A 26,785-nucleotide genomic window follows, 5' to 3' on the forward strand; every position below is an offset into this window, starting at 1 on the left:
TGAAGCATGGTGCGCGGCTGCGTACGCGCTCGGCCACGCTTTCAGCCATGCGCAGCTACGGCCGAGACGCGCCAGAAATCGCGAGGCGCCAACTTACCTTCTCCTCCGTCCTCGCTTGATCGCTTTACCACGAGCGAGCTCCCCACCCTTTCTTTCCCTTTGCTCGCGCGGGAAGGTGGCACTCGTGAAGCCACCATCCTTTTTGTCTCACCCTCGCCCACTTTCACTCGCACCTAAAGCGCATAGCACACAGGCCGCGATAGGATCTTAATGCACTTGGACTTCATACGGAACATGACGAGACTCCACTTCGGCAGCTGCGCCGCGCGCGATTTGAGAGGAGAGTTTGCAAGCAGCCGCTTGTAATTCAATTATTTGATGATCTGCGTCCGCCGAAGTTTCCATTTATTGTCTCGGTGTTCCTCTGTGGCAGAAATCTCGTTATATTGAAATCGCATACTTTGTTATTTTGAGATTCTAAATACATGGTGTTCTTGGACAAGAGGTTATGAAAAGTTAAATACTTCCTTATATCAATAATTTTGTTATATTGAAGTTTGTTATATCGAGGTTTAACTGTACCTGCTTGATGCCACAAATGTGCACAGAAAACTTCACTGTGCAGAACACTGTCATGTCTTCCATTGACTCTCTGCAAAGCACGGGTAGCAAATTCACATATATGCGAGTTAACTTATGTAAAACTGGGTAAAAGCCCAAAGGCATCACGTACACATGAGCATGATGGCAATGGGTTGTGATCTGAACATACCGCAAAACATACATGGAAGAACTGAAGGCCAGATTTTCTGGATGAGAGCTTTTCAACAGCATTTTGGTTTTGAAGACGTCGGTAACAGCACAAAAAACAGACCCAAATTAGGAAGACACAAGTGCCAACTATCAACTGTCTTTGTTATCACATTGTACAATGAATAAGTTCTAGAATGACATTCTCTTGACCCATAATGTCAAAGAATGAAAGCACGATGAAAACGCAGACATCAAAAGAAATCTCAGTGCCCTTCCACTCTGTTAAGAAGGATGACCAGCAAAGCCGTGTACGTGGGCTTCTTAATAGTGAACTGCACCTCTGCCACGGGTCAGCCTGGTATTGCACTATCTTCGGGATTGGCCCGCATATGGGTATTGCTTAACGCCTGCTTCACCTCCGCCGAGGGTTGGCCCAGCATCGCACTATCTTTGGGATCGGCGCATGTATAGGGAGTGCATAATGGCTGCTTCACTTCCACTGCGGGTCGGCCTGGTTTTGCACTATCTTCGGGATGAGCCCACGTATGGTTTTTGCTTAACACTGCTTCACCTCCGCCGAGGGTTGGCCCTGCATTGCACTATCTTTGGGATCGGCGCATGTAAAGGGAGTGCTTAATGCCTGTTTCACCTTCGCCGAGGGTCGGCCCGGCATCGCACTATCTTTGGGATCGGCGCATGTATAGGGAGTGCTTAATGCCTGCTTCACTTCCACTGCGGGTCGGCCTGGTTTTGCACTATCTTCGGGATCAGCCCACGTATGGGTTTTGCTTAACGCCTGCTTCACCTCCGCCAAGGGTCGGCCCGGCATTGCACTATCTTTGGGATCGGCGCATGTAAAGGGAGTGCTTAATGCCTGCTTCACTTCCACTGCGGGTCGGCCTGGTATTGCACTATCTTCGGGATCAGCCCACGTATGGGTTTTGCTTAACGCCTGCTTCACCTCCGCCAAGGGTCGGCCCGGCATTGCACTATCTTTGGGATCGGCGCATGTAAAGGGAGTGCTTAATGCCTGTTTCACCTTCGCCGAGGGTCGGCCCGGCATCGCACTATCTTTGGGATCGGCGCATGTATAGGGTGTGCTTAATGCCTGCTTCACTTCCACTGCGGGTCGGCCTGGTATTGATTGCACTATCTTCGGGATCAGCCCACGTATGGGTTTTGCTTAACGCCTGCTTCACCTCCGCCAAGGGTCGGCCCGGCATTGCACTATCTTTGGTATCGGCGCATGTAAAGGGAGTGCTTAATGCTTGTTTCACCTTCGCCGAGGGTCGGCCCGGCATCGCACTATCTTTGCGATCGGCGCATGTATAGGGAGTGCTTAATGCGTGCTTCACTTCCACTGCGGGTCGGCCTGGTATTGCACTATCTTCGAGATCAGCCCATGTATGGGTATTGCTTAATGCCTGTTTCACCTCCGCCGAGGGTTAAAATTAAATTAAATTACGGGGCTTTACGTGCCAAAACCACTTCCTGATTGAGGCACGCCATAGTGGAGTACTCCAGAAATTTCGAAGACCTGGTGTTCTTTAATGTGCACCTAAATCTAAGCACTCGGGTGTTTTTGCATTTCGCCCCCATCGATATGCGGCCACCGTGGCCGGGATTCGATCCCGCGACCTCATGCTCAGCAGCCTAACACCATAGCCACTGAGCAACCACGGCGGGTAATCCACCGAGGGTCGGCCCGACACGACCGCCGAAGCATATTGCGGCAAGGCCAACCCAGAGCTAGATCGCGAGTTCTCAACCAAAGAGATATGTACGGCGCTTCAGAACCTAAACAGCAAGTCAGCGCCGGGGCCGGACGACGTACTAACAAGGCACTTAGAAACCTCGACGAAACCTCAATCGAAACCCTCACAGAGGAAATCAACAAAATCTGGAGGAACGGAGCACTACCCGAAGACTGAAAAACGGCCCTCATCGTGCTCATCCCAAAGCCTGGCAAGGCGCCCAACATCAATAACCACAGACCTATCTCGCGGACGTCTTGCGTTGGCAAGGTAGCCGAGCACGCGGTCCTAAACAGGCTCTGGAAACATCTCGAAGAAAAAGAGATCTACCCCACAGCAATGATCGGCTTTAGACGTGGACTACCCACCCAAGACGCCATGAAGCTCCTCAAGCATGAGATCATTGACGCAGACACAAGAGACGCGAGAGTAATCCTAGGGCTAGACCACGAAAAGGCATTCGATAATTTATCACATGACTACATACTCAACATGATCTCCAACCTCGACCTCGGCACAAGACTCTATGCTTATACGAAATCGTTCCTGAGCGACAGAACGGCCACCCTCCGTCTAGGAGAAATCAATTCCCAGAAATACAAACTCGGCGGCAAGGGCACCCCGCAAGGTTCTGTCATCTCTCCAACGCTTTTTAACCTTGCGCTTGCTGGCCTAGGCAAGAAACTGGATCAAATCGAGAACGTCAAATACACGATATACGCAGATGACGTAACGCTCTGGGTCCCCGGAGGTAGCCTGGGATCAATTGAAAGCGCTCTGCAGCAAGTGATCGACGCGACCGAGGAATACCTCGCTCCCATCGGCCTGCAATGTTCACCTGCGAAGTCGGAAGCTCCTCGTCTACAAACCATCAAGAAGCGGTCCCAAGCCAAAAAACGAAATCAGAGACGCACACTCCATTAGTCTCAGAACAAAAGACAGAGGAACCATTCCACACGTCAGCAAAATCAGAGTCCTTGGGATGCCCATTGAGAGCAACGGCTCAAACGCTGCGACAGTGGAGAAGATCGTGACAAAGTCGAATAATGCCTTGAATCTCATACAACGCGCAGCAAACAGACAACACGGCCTTAAGGAAGAAAATCTCCTCAAGCTAACACACGCCTTTGCGCTATGCCACTTCACCTACAAGGCAGCCATGCACAGATGGAAGGTAACAGAGAAGGACAAACTCAATGTACAACTGAGGAAGCTAGTCAAACTAGCGCTGGGAATCCCCAAGAACACCGAGACAGAGCTCCTGCTGCAACTGGGGGTACACAATACCACTTGAAGAAATCGCCGAAGCTCAAGAACGGGCTCAATGGACAAGACTCTCTGGAACCAAACCGGGTAGAGAAATCCTAGCCAAAAGGTCATGACACCACAGTAATGGAGAATCTATATCAAAGCGTTCCGACGGACACACGCAACTCCTACACGGTTCGCCCACTCCCGCGGCACATGAACCCCACGCACCATCAACCCAGAAGGCTGGCACGCGGATCGTTCATCCTGTGCGAAATACGTGATAAGAAGATCCTAGCCTGTTTCGTAGACGCGGCACAGTACCCGACCAGGAAGACCTTCGTTGCCACCACGATCAATGAGCAAGGTCAAGTCACAAACGCTCTCACAGTCAAGCTCCACAAGTCCGAGATAGTAGAACAGGTCGCCATCGCACTCGCGCTCACAGACCCGACCACCACCCATGCCTACAGCGATTCACACTCGGCCGTCAAAGCCTTTCAGAAAGGAGCAGTTGCAAGCCAAGCACTACAAATAATCAATAGATCCGCACCGCTGCAGCATCACACCATCTGCTGGTTCCCGGCACACCTAGGAGAGATCGAGGACGCCCCTCGCAATCTCAATGAGATGGCTCACAGGAGTGCACGAGACCTAACCTTCCGCGACGCCACCTATTCTAGTCGTGACCATCCCAGTGAGAATCGGGACCCTCCCTACACATACAATGAGGTCACAAAGCACTTCTATCTAGACCACAGAATATACAGCACACCTCATAATAAGCTCACCAGGCCTGAATCCCTCACGTTCAGAATGCTTCAAACAAACACGTACCCCACGCAGAACAAACTACATCACTACATGCCTGACCTATACAAAACATATTGCGAAAATTGCCATAGCACACTAGACGTACATCACTTGCTCTGGCCGTGTGGTCGGACCCACGCAAACAAGGATCAAAACTCTGCCAGGCTACAAGAAGCACTACGCAGCACGGACCACGCGGAGCAGCTCTGGGCTGTCCAGCGAGCCCACGATGCGGTAAGGGAGTTACAACTCCCGGTCCCAACGTGGGAGTAGCCCCCTCTATGGGACCTTGCGCCCCGTAGCTCGCAGGACCTTTCATTAAAGTTATTCCATCCATCCATCCATGTATAGGGAGCGCTTAATGCCTGCTTCACTTCCACTGCGGGTTGGCCTGGTATTGCACTATCTTTGGGATCGGCCCACGTATGAGTATTGCTTAACACCTGCTTCACCTCCGCCGAGGGTCGGCCCGGCATCGCACTATCTTTGGGATCGGCGCATGTATAGGGAGTGCTCAATGCCTGCTTCACTTTCACTGCGGGTCGGCCCGGCGCTGCACTATCTTCGGTATCGGCCCCCGTATCGGGAGTTTTGTGTCTACGTGGACACGAGCCTGGAGGAGCTGGCCCTTAACAGCTTCGCTGTAAGAAGGAGACGAGAGGATTAGAGAAGTCAAGCTGTGTCGGGATGCCTTCCATTAGCCTAACCGAAAAATGAAACCTCGTAACTTGGCCGTGCCAGTGGTGCTGTGATGCATCACAGTTTACACAAAGACATTGCAGGCCGTGATACCGCAGTTTCCAGTCTACAAGTACCACCATTTCCTGTCTTCAAGTTTCCAGTCTACAAGTATATCATAAGAAGCCAACAAACATTGACACCAAGGACAACATAGGGGAAATTACTTGTGCTTAATAAATGAAATGAAGAAATGATAAATTGACTGAATGAAATTGAATGAATGAATGAAATGGAATGAAAACGACTAATAAAAATCGGGCCCCTCGGTTAACCCCCTTTCTTCCAGTCTACAAGTAGTATTACAAGTGTTGCCATTACTTTTTTTTGTGGAAGAGCACTAGAAAGGCCTTTTGTTTTCAAAGCCCAGGTGTTCTTTGACGCATACTGCATGTTAACTGCTGTAAAAAAAAAAAAAGCAATCCGTGATGTTCCAGGCCTTGCTTGGCATGCTTTGTCAAGAAAATTGTTCTTGTTGCATCTGCAATATCTACCAATGGTACCCTTGTTACCCGATTTGGTGGCAATGCAGTGAACTGTCTATACCATCAGCATTAACAGGATAGTCCATTATTACTTCACCTACTTGCCTCAAGGATTTTAGCGCAGCCCTCTGTCACGAGTATTCCTTTCATTTCCACATGATTCAGTTGGTAATATTGCTCCGCTTCTTCAAAATTGCTGGTGAAGGCTTCAGTTTTAATTGTCAAGGCTTTCTTTGAGGCAATCAGTGCATACTTTCAAGCCTTCAAGTCATTCTCATTAACTGAATGCTCTCATTTATTGAAGAATGCTTATCAAGGCCACAGTCTGCTTTGCCTTCAGCATGGAAACCATTTCGGTTATTAAAGATTGAAGCTTCCCGTGAGCAAGAATTCGAGTGCCTCAATTTTTTTTTTTTGCAAAGCGTGCAGTAGTTAGCATTGTGGAGACGCAAGAAACTAAGCAGCCAGTGTGTAGTTAAAAAAGCACAGAGCAAAACATACCGAGAACGCACCAACCTGCAGATCTGAGCAGAAAACCGGCAACAGTTCTTTTCACTGCAACTGCAGCTTCAGAACTTTCTAGTCTTTATTACTACTCATGCTAATTACTGTGCCTTATTAAATCAACAAGCCAAACGTTGCTCCTTTCTGCAGTTTTTTTGTGGCTTGTAGAGTGCATTTCTGTGAAGTGTGTTGCAGATTCAAATCATGTTGCGTTCTCGGTTGACTGATTCACATTCTATGCACTATGCAACCTACGCAACTACTTGTATGTACAATATTCTTTCCTAATTTCAAAGATACATTAATTATATAGGTTAGCATCTGATCCACAGTGTTTGTAGGAAAGCAAGACCAATGCCACAGCTGGCCCAATCTTTCTCATTTAAAGAAAACCCATAATCTGGCTAACAATGCTGACAGGCAAGAGGTGCCACCATCTTTGTCTGTATACAACATTGCCACCATTCAACCTAACTTTTATGTTTATCATTTTCCATCCCATTAAGTCTTTGGCTTTCTCTTAAAGCCAAGTGCCTTGTAATGACTACAAAAGGTGTTCGAAAGGCATGCTTAAGAAAGTTTTTCGCAAGAGCTATGCAGGACTGCCACACAATTTCACAGCAGCAAGCAGTAGCACATGCAGTCGTGAAGTCTATTGAAAGACTTTATTGAAGCTTTAGAAGGAGCTGATCATCTACAGGACATGGCATCTGGAAAACTGTTTATTACCAAATGAGCATGTTGCAGTTGACAAAAGGGAGCACAGTGCTCTGCAAGATTATCAATATTTTACAACCGGTCAGTCTTCAGAAGGGGTCATCCACTGATGTCACACATACACAGCGTGCCTCCTCCTTCAAGGCCAGTGTCCTCAAGACAAAGCTCAACACAGTTCAAATCTCAATGTCACATGCGCACAAGTGAAAACTAGGCGAGTTGGTGGAGATGCATAATATAATGGTGCAATATATCTGTCTTTCTGCACCATTTATGTGCATATTAATGTGAGCAACTACGTAATCTTACTTTCATTGTATAGAAAGCTTCTGGAGTACTCACTGAACACCACAGCGAACAATAAAGTTCATCGTAAGCTTCATCTGTCGCCATCGTTTCACAGATTAAAACAAAACAAAAATTTGTGACTTGCCACTCAAGCATGAGTTGCACTCACTGCTGTGTGCACTTATTCGCTAAAGCAAGTGTCAATGCAGACATCTTGTACACGTCTATTATTAGAAAATCTTATTCTAGATGTGCCAAAGCCTCACAATGTCCACAAAAGCAAATACGCCTTACAGTGCACTCAAACTTGGTCTTCCAAAATTTATCTAAAATAGCTATAATGATTGCACCTGTATTATTTGGACAGCTGGGCATTATTTGAAGCAGTTCTGAAAGGCTCAGCTTATTAACTTAATTAATTAGCTACAGTGCCATCAAGACATTCCTGCGGGGGCAACAAATGTAGACACAATTTTCAGTGGTCACAAAAACAGAAAAGCCTAATGTAGAATTTCACCAACTACAAGGCATAAGCTAAAGGGGAAGAAAAAGAGGACAGAGCGGAAAACAATTTGGTCAAATATGCCAAATTAGTGTAAATGAACCATGTGTGTTTAATTAAATCAGTCAACTGATAAATTGTACAAAAGTTGTGCAAAACAAGACTATGTCACCATGCAGCTTAACCTGCTGAGTCTCCAGGTTATGCTTTCGCTTGAGCAAGTAGCATTTAAGCACATCGACCCATATTTTGGCTACAATGATTTCTAAGCCTTTATAATAACTAGGGGTGTGCAAACGTTCAGTCGAATTGTACCCGATTCGAAAATTGCCTACTTGAAGCTGCTGAACATGAATTTCTTTTGAATAGTATATAGGGGATAGAAACACTTATTGGAGTCCCAAAGGAAACAAAGTGATAGATGACAGAGCTCTTCTAAATGATTCTGCATCTTTGGAACCTGCCACCTACGGCATGTAATATGTCTTGGCATGGTATGAAAACAATATTTCAATAATTTGTTAATTTTTCACTCACTTCTAATTTAAATACAGAATTTTTAAGCAACGTAAGGCCCCTGCAGCATACTGAATTTCTGACAGACCACTGTCGCATAAAATGAAAAACTGAATTGAAATTTCAAGAAGTTGTGTTTTTTTCTTATTTAAGTGCACAGAATATAAATTTGTTATTTCAACCACTAAATTCTGACCAGAAAGGGTAAAAAAAAAAGATGTTAATGCAGTGAACTCTGGGTAATTCAAGCACAGTTCAAAACTTCAGCTAATTCAAACAAACCTAACAATCTTGTTTGCCCATTATGTTTTCAAAGAAATTTGTCGATGCTTTACGGTTACTTCAAGCCTTCTGGCTTCTTAGAACAGAGGAGTGCAGCTGAGAGTGTACTATTTGAGATGTTTATGATACATGCAAAGTCAAAAATTGCCAATGCTTCATTTTCACACTGCTGTGTGTATAGACAGATCCCACTGCCAGATGTCACTACTGACCAAGGTTGCTTCGAACGTGACTGTATTACATCTATTCACATCTGTGTTCTTGTCATACATTACTTTAAGTGCAATCAAGCTTGCATGTTAACTGTTACGGAACATATTTATCTACCTATGAGCAGTTTGAACAGATTAAATTTAAACAATATTATGCTACTGCTTGGGGTCTGATGTATTGGAAATAAACAAGTAACGTCCTTGTGCAGCTGACACCAGTGAATTGTGCCTGCCTAGCCATATCATTGACAACACCAGCCTTTTTCACATCCACTGCAGGACGAAGCCCTCTACCAGCGATCTCCGTCAGGCAAATTTTGTAGCGCCATCACACCACCTAATCCACAGCTGCCAGAAGTTGTGCGCTTGAGGCTGGTCAAATAATACAGCCGCACCAATGCGGTTTGTGTTGTTGCTAAACATTTTTACAAAAAATTTTCTAGAGACGTAACTTAATAGCACACTGTGCTTCGACAAGTCATACACTTCCTGCATCACTCTCTCTCTTGTTGTAGTGCTTAATCTTTGCAAACTCCTTGCGCTGATAAATATTAAGTGAGCTAGATTGATCGATTATTTGTCTAGAAGTCTATCATTGTTTTCCACGTCCCAATAGGGCTATTTTTTTACCTACACTGGCTACATGAGTGTAGCTACCGTAGGAAGTCGCCATTTTTCTTAATTGATGTAGAAGTGCTGCTCTGTGCACCTACACGATGCCATTTCTTATAATAGAAGTGTAGTACAAAAACTACACTTTCTACACCGTAGTTTTTATGAGTGTAGGTAGCAGACGACAGACAAACAGGCTGGCTTAGCAAACGCAAAGTGCCATTTTGTCTGCAACTCTCAGCGCTGTCTGTACATATGTGGTGACGAGAGTGAAGGTTCACTGTAGGGACAGCAGCGAAATGCTGGAGTGACCGTGTGTCGCAGAGGAAGGCGATCTAATCTCCCAAGAAGAAAAAGTTATCTTAGTCGTAGCTCTTTCAGACTACACGCTGTATTATATGCATGGAGAGGTCGTCTTAGTGCGCTGAGCATTTGCGATGTATTTAGCTGCAGTTTGTCTACATTTGTTGGTGTAAGGAAACTAGTATGTCGGCCTTTATTGCTCAGGCAAGGGCATATGTATGCACGGTGTTTCCACGAAGACAAAGTAATATTCCAAAATAGCCATTCTGAAATAAAAGAATGGTTCCTTCAGAGAATGCCATTATCAGTGCCACACACAGAGTGACAGGTGATATGTGATAATTAGTCACTAATTAACAAAACTCCATTATTCTCGTCGTAATTGGGAAATTGAAGCAAACTTTCCATACCAGCCATATCAATGTTCTGATCTGGAAAAATGCGCTTACCCGTGGAACTGTGGCACGATGAATTTGGGTGATCAGAGCCCACAAAACCAAAACTGAAAGGCTGCGGCGAGCGCAAAGCCACGCCCTCCGAGGTGACGTAAGCAGAATGTTGCCTCGAAGGGTGCAGCTTTACATTCGCTGCAGCCTCCCAATTTTGGTTTCGTGTGCTCTGATCGCCCAAATTCATCGTGCCACAGTTCCACGGGTAAGCGCATTTTTTCAGATCAGAACATTGATATGGCTGGTATGGAAAGTTTGCTTCAATTTCCCAATTACGATGAGCCCACTGAAATTAGAAGTTAGAAAGTTGATTATTAAATTTTTGTTAATTACATACTAATTACCAAGCATCAATCACCACCCCGTGGTCGCCACCACTGACGGCACGTCCCCTCTTAGTTCAAACTGGCTGCTTTCAAATATTACTCGAGGTCTTCGTAGAAGCACACTGCACGGGCAGCCAGTGGGTGCGAAGCCAGGCACTGTTTGTCTGCCAATACAGAAGTCTGCTGTGATTGGCTATAGTCGGCAAAGTGAAGTGAGCATACGACATCAAGCCTCTGCCCAGAACTACACTCATCTGCACAAGCCTGTACAAGTGTAGGTAAAAGAAATAGCCCTAATAGGACACTGTTTCGTAAAGAATGGATGCCAAAGGTCCTGCTGCTGCTCTTCAATTTCAACTGCCAGTGCCAAAAAGGATGAGTTGACATAATCTTCACGTGACCTCCCTCTATGCCACACTCTCTGAATCGGCCAGTGCTGATGTCGCATGACCACACTCCACAAGAGGTGGCAACACCTTGATTTCAATTTGCTGTCATATTTCTCACTTACAAAAGACGGATTACAAAGCCTGATCTTTCAATCTAGTCTGACTTCGTATTTTCCCTTAGTGCCCCAAGCAGACTTGTCCCGCACCACCATGTTGCCAGATGTACTCTTTAGCTGCGGAACCCAGTGCAATGAATGCTGTTGCAAGCACTTCCAGATAATGTCCCTCCGCACTGCCCTTAAACAGACCGATGATTGCAGCATCACTCAATGAAAAAGCAGTGCAGCATACCAGTAGAATAAAAGGATATATCCTTGTCGACATGGCAACTGGCAGGCAGTCCGCTCGCTTATCACACACAGGACCGGCGTACATGTTACTGCCTTGTCAGTGGCAGGGTGTTAATGATTATTCACAGGTTAGGTTTGAATAGTGCACCAAAAGCATAGCTTTTTATTACGCACTCTTAAGACGCATTCAAGCGTGGAAAAAATGTTCAGGACAAGAGCGTCACTTGCAACTGTCATCTTTCCTGTCTAGAACTTCTTTACCGCCTTCGGTTGCCTCTTAACATTGCGTAATAAGACGAACCAACTAGCCAAGCAACGAGTATTCATACGTTACATGTCCTTTTTAGTAGCTCTTAAAATAGAGTTCATGCTGTGTCTTGGCACGAAACTGTACCTGACGACGAAATTTTGATGATGAAAAAAAGTCACATTTTATTCGTTGCACACACAAAAAAATTCAAGGCGCACTTAATTATCCCTATGTGGATGAATGCGAAAGCATTGCGACCACCATGCGGTGCTTAGACATTATGCCACAACGCAAGGAGGTCGTGGGTTCGACTCCCACCAAAGGTCGAGGGATCAAGTACTTTAATTAAGTCTACCTCAATTAACTTTGCCTTAATTACCACCAAAGGTGGAGGGTTCGTAGCCTTTTTGTACTATGATGTCGTCACCCCACCAACGCTGGACTGTCTGCCTCGTGAGCCATTTAATGCTTTCGCATCAAAAGAAACACTTGCAGAAAACAGCCCCTAGAAGAACGAACACTTCCCGCAGCATGGCCAGTCCATCTGGCAAGGACTGTGCCCACACCTAAAAAGTGTAGCTTACACTGCGCACACCAGAGACCATTGTCCATAAAAGTGGGAGGGACACAGAATTTGCAAGAAAGCCGAGTTCCTGCAAAGCCTCAAGTAGACAGAATTGGAATTCAAAAGTGTAAACATTTCAGCCCGTTGGCACTGTACATCATTAAATAGTTAAACTAAAGCCACACATGCAAGACCCAAAGAATACAACGAGAAATACCAGGGCTAACTTTCAGCTGACAACCTGATGAAAACACTCCACCCCCTTAGACTGTGGCACATGTGCCAAGGACAGCTACAACCACTGCTAACACCACGAAAGTGCACAGGATGAAAAGACATTGCATGCAAAGAATAAAATGACCTAAAGAAAGAAAAGACCTGATAAGTCAAAGAGACGGTCATTCTTCAGCGTGCTAAGGTAAGGAGGTCATTGAAGCAGCAGTGGGTTGGGGTTGGACACTTGTGTCAGCGCGCCATTTCTTTCGCTCAGAGAAAAAGGAGTAATTCCTTACGCTGCGGATACAGCTCTTCAGGCATGCGCGACGTGCCCAGTGTTTTGCATACTGTTGTTCTTGGATGTTCGAGGTTGCCTTCCACTTTTCCTAGCTCGTTTACATCATTTTGCGCTTTGTATGCAGTGCTTCATCCCCATGTATACCTTCGTGGCGATGGGAGTGACTGTGGCTGGCCTTGCACATACCACCACAGTCCACAGAGCGTTTTCGTTGGGCTGTCAGCTGCAAGTTCGCACTCGGATGTCTCGTTCTCTTTGTTCTGTCCTGTGTGTATCACACTATCTTAACTTTCAAATTCCAAGTTTCAGCACGTAGAAGCCTTTCCAACTTATACAGCGAGACACCAAATTACAAGCGGCTCACCTTAAAGGGCCCCAAGCAGCTTTGGCCATTTCAAACAGACAAGCGCAGCCTATATATTACATGCTGGCGACTGTATCTCCAAAGCATTACAGCACTGCCTGCCGCAAAAACAGCTGAAGTTTTAAACCAAACGCTGTGTACCCTCTGTCTCAAAGGTGCTGGACTCCCAGCTCGAGAATCGAGGTCACACGCACCATGACGTAAAATGCACTGTTCGTAGCTGCGCCTCACCACGACACATGGTTTTGGCTAATCATCCAATGTGGGAGATGCAATGCAGCCGCTGTAAATGCACGTCACAGCAGAAAAGGAAAAGAAAAAAAAAAAGACAAGCAGTGGGGGAAGGCTCGATGCTTGAGCATGATGCAGCTCCTCAGCTCTGGCATGGGAGAAGGCAGCGAAGGAACACTGCATGTGGGATACTAGCCGGGAAAAATGGGAAGAGTGTCTCCATTGGCAGTGACAGTTGCCTCCGGGCAGCATTGGTAACAGGAAAGCTAATTTCTTTTATCTCCTCCAGTAATGAACTGATTTGAAAAATTATTTTAGTTGGAGGCACCTCAGATGGCATTTTACAACTTCCACTGTACGGAGACCAAACATAGGAATAACTGCTGAAATATTTTTCTAAGCTTGACACTGTTATAAATTAGTAAATAATGAAATTATTCCCACAGGTAATTGCAAACTTCAACTTTAATTATGGCTTTTCTTTCCTCCTTTCTTTCCTTCCACTCCCAGTGTGTTTAATAAAATCCCACAGTCAAGCAGGCACTGTTAAATACAATGATAAATACAGTTCTTCTTGCAAGAGCTGTTTCTCACATGCACACTGCCTTGTGCCTCAACAATTTACAATACCACAACACTTCTAAAAAAAAAAAAAAGAATTTGCAGGTACAAAATGTTAAGGGCCTCAGCAGTGGTAGGCACTGGCAACCTAGAAAACACTGTTTTCAATGGTGCACAGCACCTTCCTTTTGAGATCTGTGCCTTTTTCTCGTGAAAGGAAACACCCATTCACTCGCACCATGGCCTACAATATACAGGGCCCTTTGTGGGCCGCCCTGTCTCGGAAGGCATGCTATTACAATCTGTGTGCTGCAAACCAGCCTGTCTGAATGTGGCAAAAACCAGTGCCAGACAATGGTAGCAGACGACGAGCACTAAAGCAGAACATACACCATTCACTAGTGGCATGCGGTTTCCCACAATACCACCTAGAGGGAAACCTGGCACTACTGCCTATGTGAGTTTGTTAAAAGGAGCCGCAACATCATGGGTATGCAGAACACTCAGCTCGTCTTTGAGTATAGCTTGTCATGAAACATGGTAATGGCTGTGCAAATGAAGTCCTGTTGGAATTAAATCTTCGAAATAACATGTTTCTTTTTTGTAGCATGTTTCATTTATGTTTGCTCAGATATATAAGATTTAAAGAACAGTTTCAAAATATAGCAAGTCACCAACCATACTGCATTTCCAACTAAATGTACAATTCAGGCTTCAATGTTTAGCTTTAATAATAAATTCTTGTATAACATTATAATAAAAATGACATCTTACTATATGCTGTCCTAGCAGAGACCAGTGTCGCCAGACATGGTGCCCTGGCTTTCAAAGGAAGATACCAAACCTGAAGCTGGCCTTAGTTACCAGCACTCCCACGTACACAAGGGCAACACTTTTCTCTCTAGGTCGTTGTGGGTAAACTTTATGAATACTGGAATGTAGTAACTGATATAAAACAAGCTGCAAATTGTGACATCATTGAAATGGAGCAGCACTGCATTTCATGTAGTCAAAAACAAATGAAACTCTACTAGTGCAGTTAAATTCTCTCAGAAAAAAGAATAGAAAAGAAAAGTGACAGATGTAGCCAAGTTTTCAAGGTAACCTGTCAAAGGTAGTCAAACTCGTGAATAGTTGTGAAGAAAATCAAGGACAGTGGGCCCACTGTTTTGTTGCAGTAAACTCAGTTTTCGTGACAAGGCTGTAATGACACTTCAGCTTAACTGTGAATGAAGCAGGCAAGTAAAGGTAATCATGTTATCAAACTGAATCCACCGCAAAATTCCACCCATGTGCAACATCTGAGCAGAAATCAGCCAATAGTTTAGCTGCACAATTGATGTATGCCTGGCCCTCCTATTCCAGTAACATTCAGGATGTATTCCTACATTCCAGTATCAAAGTCCTGTATGTTAAAGCCCCCTAGTCTCCTGCTTTCTGTCGTTTGTCAAATCGTCTGGGTTGTACAGACAGTGTCCAGCACAGCCAGCCTATTTCAGAACTAGTGCTGGCAACATCGCACTCACCACCCACATCTGCCTCGAACAGCCTGCATGTTCAACCCTCTCGGAAGGCCAGCGAGCACTCTGTAGAGATGTGAACTTCGACAAGACATCATACACGGCATAATGCCCAGTTCGGGAACTCGTCAGTCAGCACAGTCATAACAAGCACGTGAAAGGTGCAGTCGCACATCATGTGGCATCAAATGCCTGCAGGTACCAGTCGGGCAGTACAGCAAACTCCCCGGGATCGGCGAGATGCGTGCAGACAATCTCACGAGATGAGGGCAGGTACTGGAAGAGGTAGACCACCCTGTGCAAACCACAACAAAAGAATGCATTCGGATCACATGCAAAGCAATCCATTTTTAGGCACATTAAACTTGTCCAGTTCTTAAGCACGACGCTGTGCCGTGGGGCCAGACACTGCAGGGAAGGCGCTTCGGATGAACTTTGACTGCCTAGGGCTCGCACAAAAATAAATCAGCAAACTTCGGTGGTTCCTCTCGCATGGAAGTGATTTTACCGTGGCAGCAGCAGATTCTCACAGCTGACACCATCACCTTCGAAACAATTTCCTTGCTAGCAAAACTTGACTCTGGCAAGGTCCATCTTGGTTCATCTTGAAGGTATATTGAACAAGCATGATGGGATGAGGACAAGACGACGACAATGACAACAGGTCTACTGCTGACAGCCAACTGCACTTTAACAGAAGATGCACCAGGCACTTATAGCCACGTCAAAAAAAAAAAAAAAAAAAAAAAAAATATTTGGAGCGACAGGAATGCGCACAGGTGGCACAGGTTCCTGAAAGATGCGACGACCAAAAGAAAGAAAGAAATTATAGCAGCATGATTTCAGCAAAAGACAATGATAAGGTGTCAGCATGGCATCACTCACCCATTAAAACAAGATATATTATTTCTGGATAAACACCTGCACCTGTAGGTGTTGCTGCGGCCTAGCTGTAGAGCGCCTGCCTCGGCTGCGGGAGGTTGTGGGCTCAATTCCCAGCGCTGCCGGGCACCCAATAGTTATCAAATGGGCAAGAGCGCACCCCAACCTGGCGTTCGGCTTTCTGCAGGGGTAATACACTTGGGAAAGGAGCCTGCGCATTAAGTTCCCATCGAAACCCTCGTGAGCTCAAAAAAAAAAAAAAAAAAAAAAAAAGTTTCGGCTGCTCCTATGGCGAGCATGAAAACCCTGTGGCGCACCAAATGCACCTATTGAGGTAGGGACGCCTACGGGTTGGTGGCAAACATGCCTTCCCAAGCGTAGAGGTGTCCGAGCACCGGTAGGTACCCAGCAGCAGCACTTGCCTCCCACAGCCGCGGCTGCACTTGTAGGTGCAGTTATTTATCCAGACATAACATCTCTAGTTTCGATAGGCTGAGTGACGCCATGCTGACAGAGTTATTTTTGTCTTTTGCTATACAGTATGCCTCCACAATTTATTTTTTGGTTGTAGCATTTTTTCAGGAACCCGGTGCTATTAGACAGCGTAGTGCATGTGCATTTGTTACAGTGAGTGGCTACTGTACAGTTTTTCTACATTGTTTCTGCGCTCTCTTGTTCGGTCATTGAAACATTGCCCAGTCTAACATGACTATGGATGGCTGGTGCATCTTTCAAGAAAGGTTATTTGGCACTCAGTGTTAGTCCTGCAGTTGCTGCTTTCTTGTCCTCATGCCACTGCGCTGTTTCAGCATACAGCCGCATGCTAGATGACCTGCAACACCCTTGCCCATGGTCGAAGGAGCTCCAAGACTGCACACGGAATATTAGTTAAATAAATATGTACCAGTAATTGAAACTGTGCTTAGGTCTGCAATTTTTTTTATGCCGGCACAGCCGTGCAGGTCACATTGCCCGCAACTGTACCTTCAGCTTCCTTGCAACGCACACACTGTGGTACTCATCCCCTACAGTACTAGTACAGTAGAGCCTCATTCATACGTATTGCAAAAAAAAAAGTGAGAGAAAACATACTAGCCAGGAAAACGTACAATGTGGAGTCACAGAAGATTGACAGACTCCAATGCTAGTTGAAATCTACGTAATGCGAAGCGTTGCGCAAATCTTTGCAGCACGACATGGCGACGTGAGTCGAGCTGGTGGGGCCCCGAAAAGAGCGTTCTAGTTTTTACGGCTTCGACATGCTTACGTTTGTGCTCCTCGAATTTGTCCCAGGTCAGCAGCGTGTTTCAGCGGGGCATTTTGGCGAGAAGGTTTGATGCGCCCATTTGGCGCAAATTGTTGCAACACTAAACGTTGACACGCTTCGATCTGGTGGGGCCCAAGCAACCCAAAATGCACACACTACGTTGTCGTTTTCCTATTGCGTAGTGTTTTATGACAGTGACAGGAAGCCGAAACGAAATCAAGCAGGAGGGCAAACGTGCAAACAGACGGGTGAAGATGCTTATTGCAGCAGGGTCGGCGGCAAAAGCTATGAATGTGGCACACAACGACCTGGGAGGAGATTCCCTTGTAGCTTAACAGGAAATTGAGTGCGCACCAGCATCTTCACGTGAGAATATTGAGGGGAAGCTACTCCGGCGGGCGGCTACTGTTTTGCTTGTGTGCGCCTGCCGCTGCTTCTTGTTTACGGAAGATGTGTATCACATGATCGCAGCTTGGCGATCCACTCAATGTTGGCACTGAAAGATTGTGTTTTCCGAGAAAGTATAAACTGGTAAAAAAGATGCGCAACTGTACTGGGCAAGTTTTGGTGTTCTCGATCATGAATGTTAGCACTGGGATATTGTATGTAACGGGATAATATCAACGAGGTTCTACAGTCCACATATTACTACATGCACAAACCCCACCATTCTCAGAGTATGAGCTGGGCACGACACCTCACACAATTTACCCAGAGATAACGTCGCACATATGGCGCAGTGGTTTCCCGCTGCAAAGTGTATGTTACCGCAGGGACATGAGTTTGAATGATACAACACTGACTTTTCTTGCAACAACAGTTGAAAATGAGAAAGGGTAAAAATAGAAAGCCATGGATAAATAGCGACCCCTTGAAAAGAATTCTGATTTCTTGCTAGCTGAGATATTAAAATATTGCAAGAGTTCAACCAATTCTGCAACAGGCTAAACAGCGACACTAGAAAAGCAAAGATAGCCTATCGTAAAAACGTGTTTTCACACATAAAATTGGACTTTGCAAAAATATGGAAGCTTTAACTGGAAGAACAGTACCATGCAATGCACCTAAACAAATAAAAGTTAACAATATTATTTTAAAGGGTAGGGAGTTTACGATGCAATTAATCAGTACTTTGTGAATGTGGTTGTTGGTGATGAGGATACAATGCAATATGAAGTGGAAGTAGGTAACCAGCTGAATTCTCTCGTGTTACACGAAGTACCACCAGATGAGTTGTACAGATACATAAAAGAATAAAGGAGCAATGGTTCAATTGGCTATGATGGACATAAAGGTAGCTCCAGTTAAGACAGCCGCATTAACACTTAGCCCTATATTACCATATCTCATAAATTTTTCGTTTCTGGTGGGAACTTTCCCGACAAAACTTAAAGTGGCAAAAATTAATCCCATCCATAAAGGCGACAATGCTTGTGAATTGACAATTTATTGACAGATATCCGTGCTACCTGTATTCTCGAAAGTATATAAAAAATGTATAAATAGGCATTTTACGAAATATCTCGACAAACGAAATCTATTGTCACAATATAAATATGGTTTTCAAAAAAAAAAAATAACCTATGGAGGAGGCTCTATTAAGTGTAAAATACTGCATAACAGAAAATATTGAAAATAAAGAGTTCACGTTAGGTGTCTCCCTTGACTTTTAGCAATAACTTTTAAACACATTTAGCAATCATCCGATACCCGTGCTAAGATAGTTCCTTTTAACCGAAGCTTAGGCCTAGCATACCTCCGAGTCGGTCCACATACTATCGGCCCGTATGGGTTTAGGAATCAACAAGCCTAACAAGGATAAATCACTCTATATTTCGGCTTTCACATCGTAATTTTTTTGTGTCTGCAGTGTCAGCACAAGAAGCGATGGGCGCCGATGTGACACAGTATAAACATACGTATATGTGCTGTCGCCAAAGGCTGCCACCACCAGCCTATGCTTCTCTGATGAAGATATGTGACTGGACAGACGTGTCGATTGAAACGCATAATTGAACTATGAAAATGTTGCATATCCCTGCATGAAAAACAAGAAACGGCTATCAAAACCGGCAGTAACAGCCCATACAGCATCCCGGCTCAGCGGTTCATTTAGGACTTTCTTCTAAGTTAAAGTACCAATCGCAAATGAAAATCTGTGTAGTGGCACTTTCAAGCATACTAATGAATACAGACAACAACTTTTCCTTTTTGATACAGGCGTAAGTTTTAGTTGTGGGGCAATAGCACATTTACCATGTCTGTGCAACACGGGTTTGCAAAACTAAGACTGCGCCTAGGTCTTAATATGGCAAATTATACACACCTTGCCACAAGTTGACATGGTGTAGTTGTAAAGTACCGGGCTTGAGATGTCTAGGTCAGACGATCGAATCCTGGTGGTAGCATTTTGCTTTTTCCTCATTTTTTTTATTGCACTAAAACACTCTCTGTTGCTTTCTGTATTCAAAAAATATATACGGTGCCCAGGCACCTCATTTTTCTCGTCCTAGAGCACCAGTACGCTGCGCCTGCCTAGCACCCCAGTATCCAGCACGAGACACTGGGCCCATAATCCGGCATGGCATTGGACACTGGGCTTTGCAATAAGGCAGTCACGAGAACAGCAGCTTCCACACTGCTTTTGTGAAGAATAGAAACAGGATTTGCCAATTCATTCAGTAAATAAAAGCCTGTTGACATTGTAAGCACTTCTTTATTGTTTTCTTGATACCCTCGATAATTCGGCATTCGGTTAATTCGGGCACCCTTTTCGGTCCCGTGAAATCCGAATTAACAAGGTTTTACTGTATAGCATATGCATTTAAACATTCCAAGCAACTGGGAGTTTGATTTGTAAATATATGACTCTCCTTAAGAGGCTTGCCGAAAATGCTCAAGGTGTTGTGGAGTGGTGGAACAAACACCCACTGCATGTCTGCTTGGTTGGGATTTTCTTTCGCTTATGCGCGCATGGGCATGCTTAGATGGTCACCAATACTTGTAACACAACATTGGCACCGGCAAAAGCAGAGTCAATATTTGTAATAAATATATCAAGTAAAGAAGCCCCTAAGGGTCCGGCATAATCCATGTGGAGTGTGAAATCATATTATAATAACAATTTGCCCAAATGGCAGATGTTAGTACTTCTTTTGTTGTTTTGTATCAGCAAGCAAGCATGTTAACATTAATTTCCCCATGAAGTACTATGTCCATTTTTTGATCTGATGTACTATAAGCAAACATTTCCTCAAGGATATCTATAAATTGCTGAAAATCACCCGAAGGATGCCTGTATAATACACAGAACAATTTTCCATCGCTAGGCAAAGTCAGGGCCTCATCGTCAGCAGTTGCTGTGCTGAAACAATCCACACTGTCAGAAAGAATCTTTCGTTTCATTCGCGCAATGCTTCGCCCCCTCGCCTGTCTTCATAATTCCAGAAATGGCACTGGTAACCAGGCGGGCAAAAAAATTGCGATGCTCCGCTATACCAAGTCTCTACAAGCATTATTGCGGTAAATGTTATTCCAAATGCCTCTAGGGACATTGCCATTTTATTTTCCTTATTTACAAGAGACTGCAGATTCTGGCGGAAAAATTATACTGCTGATTTTTGGCTATTTCCAAAATGCTTAACTTGACATTTTCTTTCTTTCTTTCTTTATTTCTTTCTTTCTTTCTCACATATGTTTATCATTGCTATTCTGCCCTATCACTGCTGCCTGCAGATGCTGCAAGCAACATCAGGTCAGGATATGCAGAGGGTGCTTTGTTTTTATCCAAACAGATCCTTAACATTTAAGGTCGGGCTTATAGCCCAATTCAGCCCGCTCTGGTGGATAAAGTGAAAAGCAGACATTATACTGCAGTACAAATCACAGCATCTGCGGAGGTGCTAGTCTTAGGCCTGCTGCTAAGCAGTCACTGCTTCACTGTATTCCAAACTTTCCAATTTCAACATGTGCCCTAAAGTGAATACTTAAAAAATTCATTAGGAACTGTTATTTTTTTTCTCCAATCAAACACTGCAATTTCGTGCGCAGATAATTTTTTACTGTCCCAGAAACCCAGATGAAGAAGCTGAAAGTTGCTGTGTGTCGCACGTAATTTAAGATCAAATTTGCTTGAGCTAAAAATGAGAACACTTTTTGTTACCCTAATGTCGAAAAGTACCTTCGAGTTATGTTTATGGCTGAATTACGTGCACCTTTCGAAAGTGATATGGTGTCTGCTAAAAATGGGCCACCACTTCTAGAATGAGGCAGGTACATTGGCTGCTGTCAACGTGTGTGCTTCTAAGCACATCCTGGCTGCAAGTTGAGAATCACTACAAGCAGAAGGAAACCAAACTTACTCTGGATCGTCCTGTGTGGCGTGCTTCTTGATGAAGGACAGCAGCTGGTTGCAGAAGTTCATGCACACCGCACCAGACCACACGCCCTGCATTAAATTTAAAGAAAAAAGATATTACTGTATTTACTTTATTTCAATGTGCACTTTCCTTCCAACAAAATTCAATAAAATTTGACATGCACGTTAGAATTGAGTACGAAACGAAAACTGCAACAGGTGATGTAAAAATTCACTCCTGAATCTCGAATTGAAGACGAGATGACGTACCCTGGACAGTTGACAGAGACAATGCCCAGTCTACTGTGGCTCCGATGCAACAATTTTTTTTTTCAAAGTGAGAACAAATTGCAATTACTCTCTCTTACCATGGAGAACTAGTGATTAAATACTCAATTATATGGCATTTGGAATTTTTGAGGTATGAAAATTGAGGTACATGTTACAATAGAGGGACATTATAATCGAGCTAAAATGGTATTTATAAATTTGGCCATGCCAGGCAGATGTAGGTTATTTTACAAAGCCAGAAGGAACAGTTATCAAGGCAACTGTCAAATGCTTTTAGAAAAGAGAGGGAAAATAGAAATCCAATAGGACATTGTTGTGTAGTACTAACACTGCACATACCATATTTTCCAAACTGTAGGTCGCAGGTTCTTTGAGAAAATTTTTGTCAATGTGTTTTATACGCATAAACCAGTTATGCCAGCACTACTAATACGAACATTCTTTTTTTTATTTTCCTGAGCATGTAACACTGCTCAGGCAATGCCAGCGATGTGCTCTCGTAAAAGTGATCTCGTAAAAGTAAAAAAGGCTGACGACGGTGAGCCAGTTATGCTGCCGGCTGAAGCAGCTGAACTTTTTGACTGTGTCGGAGGACAAGGCCTTTGATAGCTTCAAGTGAAGTGCAATGAATGTTGCTTTTCTGCTCCAAAGAGCTAAGCAGATCTAAACAGCAATGTTGGTTGAAGTTTTTTCCTACCAGAACTTGCGGCTACTAAAAATTTCGTTTACGGAAATTTATTGCCCGTAAGTGGGCAAGTATGGCACTTTGCAATGAATGTACGAGGGTGCAAAATTGTGTTTCATTATGCCGACGAGTTAAAATAGCTGCGTCATTTACTTACATACCAATTTTCTCTTTCAAACTCGCAAAAGTGGGTGGTGCGACTCATACAAAGGTGAGACTTGCAGTACGAAATATACGGTAGTTAGGCTCTTTCTATATTTAAATAAAAGTGTTAGTCCCGTTTGACACAATTCCTCTGATCTTTATAGCTAAACACTTGGAAGTAGTGAACAGCTAAAATGTAAAGTCTGTATTGCACTAAACATGTGGTGGCCCTTGTGCCAGTATTTCTAGGTGAATTTACCTTCCAAGAGCAACCACAGGGTGCACCAGAGTAGCAGAATTAGTACCTAGAGCACCGAAACATTTGGCTAATGGTTTTGTAGCAAAACCTCTGCTTGCCTGGCATCACTAGCTGAGCTTGCCATTTATGCTGTTGCACTCCATGAATCCAAGCTACTGCTGATTGCAAGGGATTGGCAAGGGCTGTGTGGGTAAAGGTGCTAAATCTGTACAAATGCACTTTATTTGGCTCTTACCTAGCATCCAGCGCGTCTCATCAATTCCTTGGTGGATATATTTGTGATTAGTATACCGTATTTTCTGAACTAGAAGTTGTACATTGTGTAAGTCGAACCCTCCCCACCTTTTGCGAGTCCTGAAGAAAATGTTTGTATACAAGTCACGCTGGTGCATAAGACACACCTGTTTTGACTTGGACAGCATGATGAAACGCAATTTAGTATGCTTGTACACTTATTGCAATGTGACACTGTAGTTATCCATTTCAAGTCACAATATTTCTGTAAACAATATTGTTGCGAGCTGCAAATTACAGAATAAAAAAATTTAGAGCAACTCTTAGGCACAGAAAGATAACATTTATTGCATTTCCTTTGAAGCCATCGAAGGCCTTGTCCTTCGGCGAAGTCAGAAAGTTTAGCCACGTTGGCTGGCAGCCTTGCTGGGACACTGTCGTCGGCCCATTGCAGCCATTGCTTCTATGCCATGGTTTGCTCAGGACGAAGATGCAAAAAATTATGACATGCCTGCCTGGACCTGAACTATGGTCATACCTAAACACATGCATTCAAAACATGAGATCCAAAATGACAGTAGTAAATTATGACGAGAAGTTACTAACCTAACTAAAAGTAAAGATATTAACACCCTGAACCAAACAGTATGCCGAATGGAAAACTGTCAGGTTTTAATTTAGTATGTGCTTTTAATAAATACCGTATCTACTCTAACCTAATGCACACTTTTTCCCAATAAATTGGGTAAAAAAATTGTGTGTGCGTTACAATCGAGTACAAACCTAAATCTGTGTTACCATATCGCCATCAGCATTTCAAAATGGCCACCTTGTACCCACTTCGAGCCTAGCTGTCGCAGCTTCCTCCATGTGCTGTAGTATGTGTGCTTAGGTAAATGTACTCTCATTCTTCCCAGTCTTCTCGCTTTCTGCATTTGCTCTATCAGCAGGGAAGTGCCAACTGCAAAGACTTTCATCATAACGATGCTGCAATTAAAAGGAAAGCGATCACGTGTGCTGAGACGGACGGAGATCAGGCCGCATCACGGGCGTTTGGAGTTCCCGAAACTTGCTTGCGGGACAGGCGTAAACAGGAGAGGAGTTCTACTCCAGTGGTGGCTGTGTACGGTGCGGCCCCTATCTGCGATGGAGATAGTCTGCGCATCTGGGCGTACCACGCTGTCTTCTCGTTGCTTAGTTCACATTGAAGTGAGAGGCCACACAAATGTCAATTCGCTCGCTCCAGCTATCACACTTCCCCACTCCAGCGTTTTGGTAGGGTCATGTTTGGCTGTGAGCACATGACGCCGTGCTTGTTATTTTAGTTAGTAGGCGAATGTTTAAAAGTTTATGCAGCCGATAAAACTACCATCCTTACTCTTCATATAGCTATCTACTAATTCACTATCGCAATCAGTTTCGCCTTTCGGGCGAAACTGCGACTTTCTTAATTTATTGCAACTTTAGTGCATCGGTAGTAAATCTTTGTTTTTCCAAATGAGAGAAAGTTGTATTTCTGTATGAAAGAATGAGGTGCGTGGTACTGTAAAGGACTTTTCTTTTTTTAGGTCACGGCAAACAGGTGCGCGTAACAATCGAAGGCGCTCTTTTCTCCCTTTTACTTGGTCATGGAAAACGGGTGCGCGTTACAATCAAGGGCACATTAGAATAAAGTAAGTACGGTGCTTTGCGAATGTTGGTAAGCCGCTTGGTGATGTACCTGAAGCTGACACTGCATTTTATAACCATATCACTTCTCTATCAAAATCTGTGTTTCTTTCGCCTACTTCCTGCAAGAAATTGCCATTTTAATCAACATAAAAAATTGCGTGTCTGTGGGCTATGATGACATAAGATCTGTTTCCATTAAGCGTGATGTGCCTTTTACATGGGACGTTTTATCTTACCTTGCTAACCTAATCTTTACAACTGGCGCATTTCCTAATGAATTAAAGACAGCTGAAGTGTGTCCAATATAAAAAGGTCGTAATTGAAGGGAAATGTCACCGGCCTATTTCCGTGTTGCCAATATTTTCTAAAGTGTTCGAGGGTGTCATTATGCTATAGCACGCCTCAGAACTTCGAGCGCGTGCAGTCTTTCAGCCGCCGGTGGTGGTCCTTCGCCGTCGTCCATGTCTAACACAAACAACGCGGCCCGAAGCACAGCAACTACTCCGTCCGATGGCATGCGGAAAGGGAGGAAAAGCACAAAAGCAACAAAAGCACCACCGCTTCAAACTTCGCACCCAGTCGCGGCTTCTGTGCTGTCCGACGCCGTGTCCATGCCTCCGCAACAAAAGAGAAAGGAAGAAATTGCGTAAGGGCCGCTCGGGCCGCCCATCGCCGCAAGCCACACCACACGTGTGCGGTCACGCAAAAGACTGCACGTATCAAACACTTGTGCACAAATTTCGGTTTACAATGTGTAAGGTGTACACTGTGCACACAGTGCAAATGGTAATTCGTGCACAAGTGCTGGATACGTGCAATTTTTCACGCAACCGCAAGCGTGCAGTGCGGCTTGCCGCGATGGGCAGCTCGAGCATAAATCGGCCCTAAGTGCGCACTGTTCACTTTCGTGGCCGTCAGTGGGGCTCATGCTTGCCGTCGCGTCTGTCCGTACGCTGGAATCATGGCAACTGTGACCTCTCCTCAGCGCAGCGGCACAACCTCCTCCCTTCCTTAACAACCGGCACGCCGGTCGGGGGCGCAGCTGCGCATAGCAACCATGACCAGGGGCGTAGCCAGGGGGGGGGGGGGCTTATGGGGCTTCAGCCCCCCCCCCCCCGAAATTTTTTCGTGCTGTCAATGCACCGCCGACCAAAGCAATCTCCGGCACTGGAAATCATTCTGGATTTTGTCTAGAATGTTTTTTTCATGCTCGAAAAGACATTTCACCGCGAAAATTGCAAACTCAGGCTGAATTTCGTGGCAACGGCCATGCACCGGGAGTCACATAACACAAACAGCCCCATCCGAGCACAAAGTTTCAATGGCGTTTTGATGACAAACGGGCTCACCGCGGCATCTCGCAGAGGCCGCAGAATCTACGGAGCGCATGGATATCAATTCGAAAACATTATGGGTATAAATCTCATAAACTTTTGATGTGAAAGGTGAATTGACATTTCCAAAGTAGTGCTTTAGATTTTCAATTCCGGACCTTTGTGGGTCTAATGCTGTTGTAAACATTTGACGCCAAAGGTGCATTGACTTTTCTAAAGTCTTGCATTGGAACATACAGCGGGACAAGCCAAATCAACACACTATTAGACAAGTTGACAAAACATGCAGCGAGGTCCGATGAGACGAAACGTTGTGGTGGTTCATTTGTGCAGTCATGTCATATTAAAAAAATATCAAAATTTTTTTTCACCTATGCCAAAGCATCCATGTTAAGACACTAAAGCCAGCCAAGGT

The 26,785-nt window shown here is 44.6% G+C and overlaps 1 protein-coding gene across 1 annotated transcript in view; it reads right to left on the reverse strand.

Moving 5' to 3' along the window:
- Nucleotides 1-14,432: 14,432 nt before the first annotated feature.
- LOC142584711 (decapping and exoribonuclease protein-like) overlaps nucleotides 14,433-26,785 on the reverse strand; it is a 59,362-nt gene continuing 47,009 nt past the window's right edge. The window contains exons 5-6 of the mRNA XM_075694919.1: nucleotides 21,757-21,842; nucleotides 14,433-15,541 (exon numbers count right to left, since the gene is read on the reverse strand). Of these exons, the coding sequence (XP_075551034.1) occupies nucleotides 15,421-15,541; nucleotides 21,757-21,842 (207 nt within the window). The 3' untranslated portion in view covers nucleotides 14,433-15,420. The remainder of the gene's footprint in view (nucleotides 15,542-21,756; nucleotides 21,843-26,785) is intronic.

This window comes from Dermacentor variabilis, chromosome 6, assembly GCF_050947875.1.
Source record: "Dermacentor variabilis isolate Ectoservices chromosome 6, ASM5094787v1, whole genome shotgun sequence".
In the NCBI taxonomy this organism is placed as follows: domain Eukaryota; kingdom Metazoa; phylum Arthropoda; class Arachnida; order Ixodida; family Ixodidae; genus Dermacentor; species Dermacentor variabilis.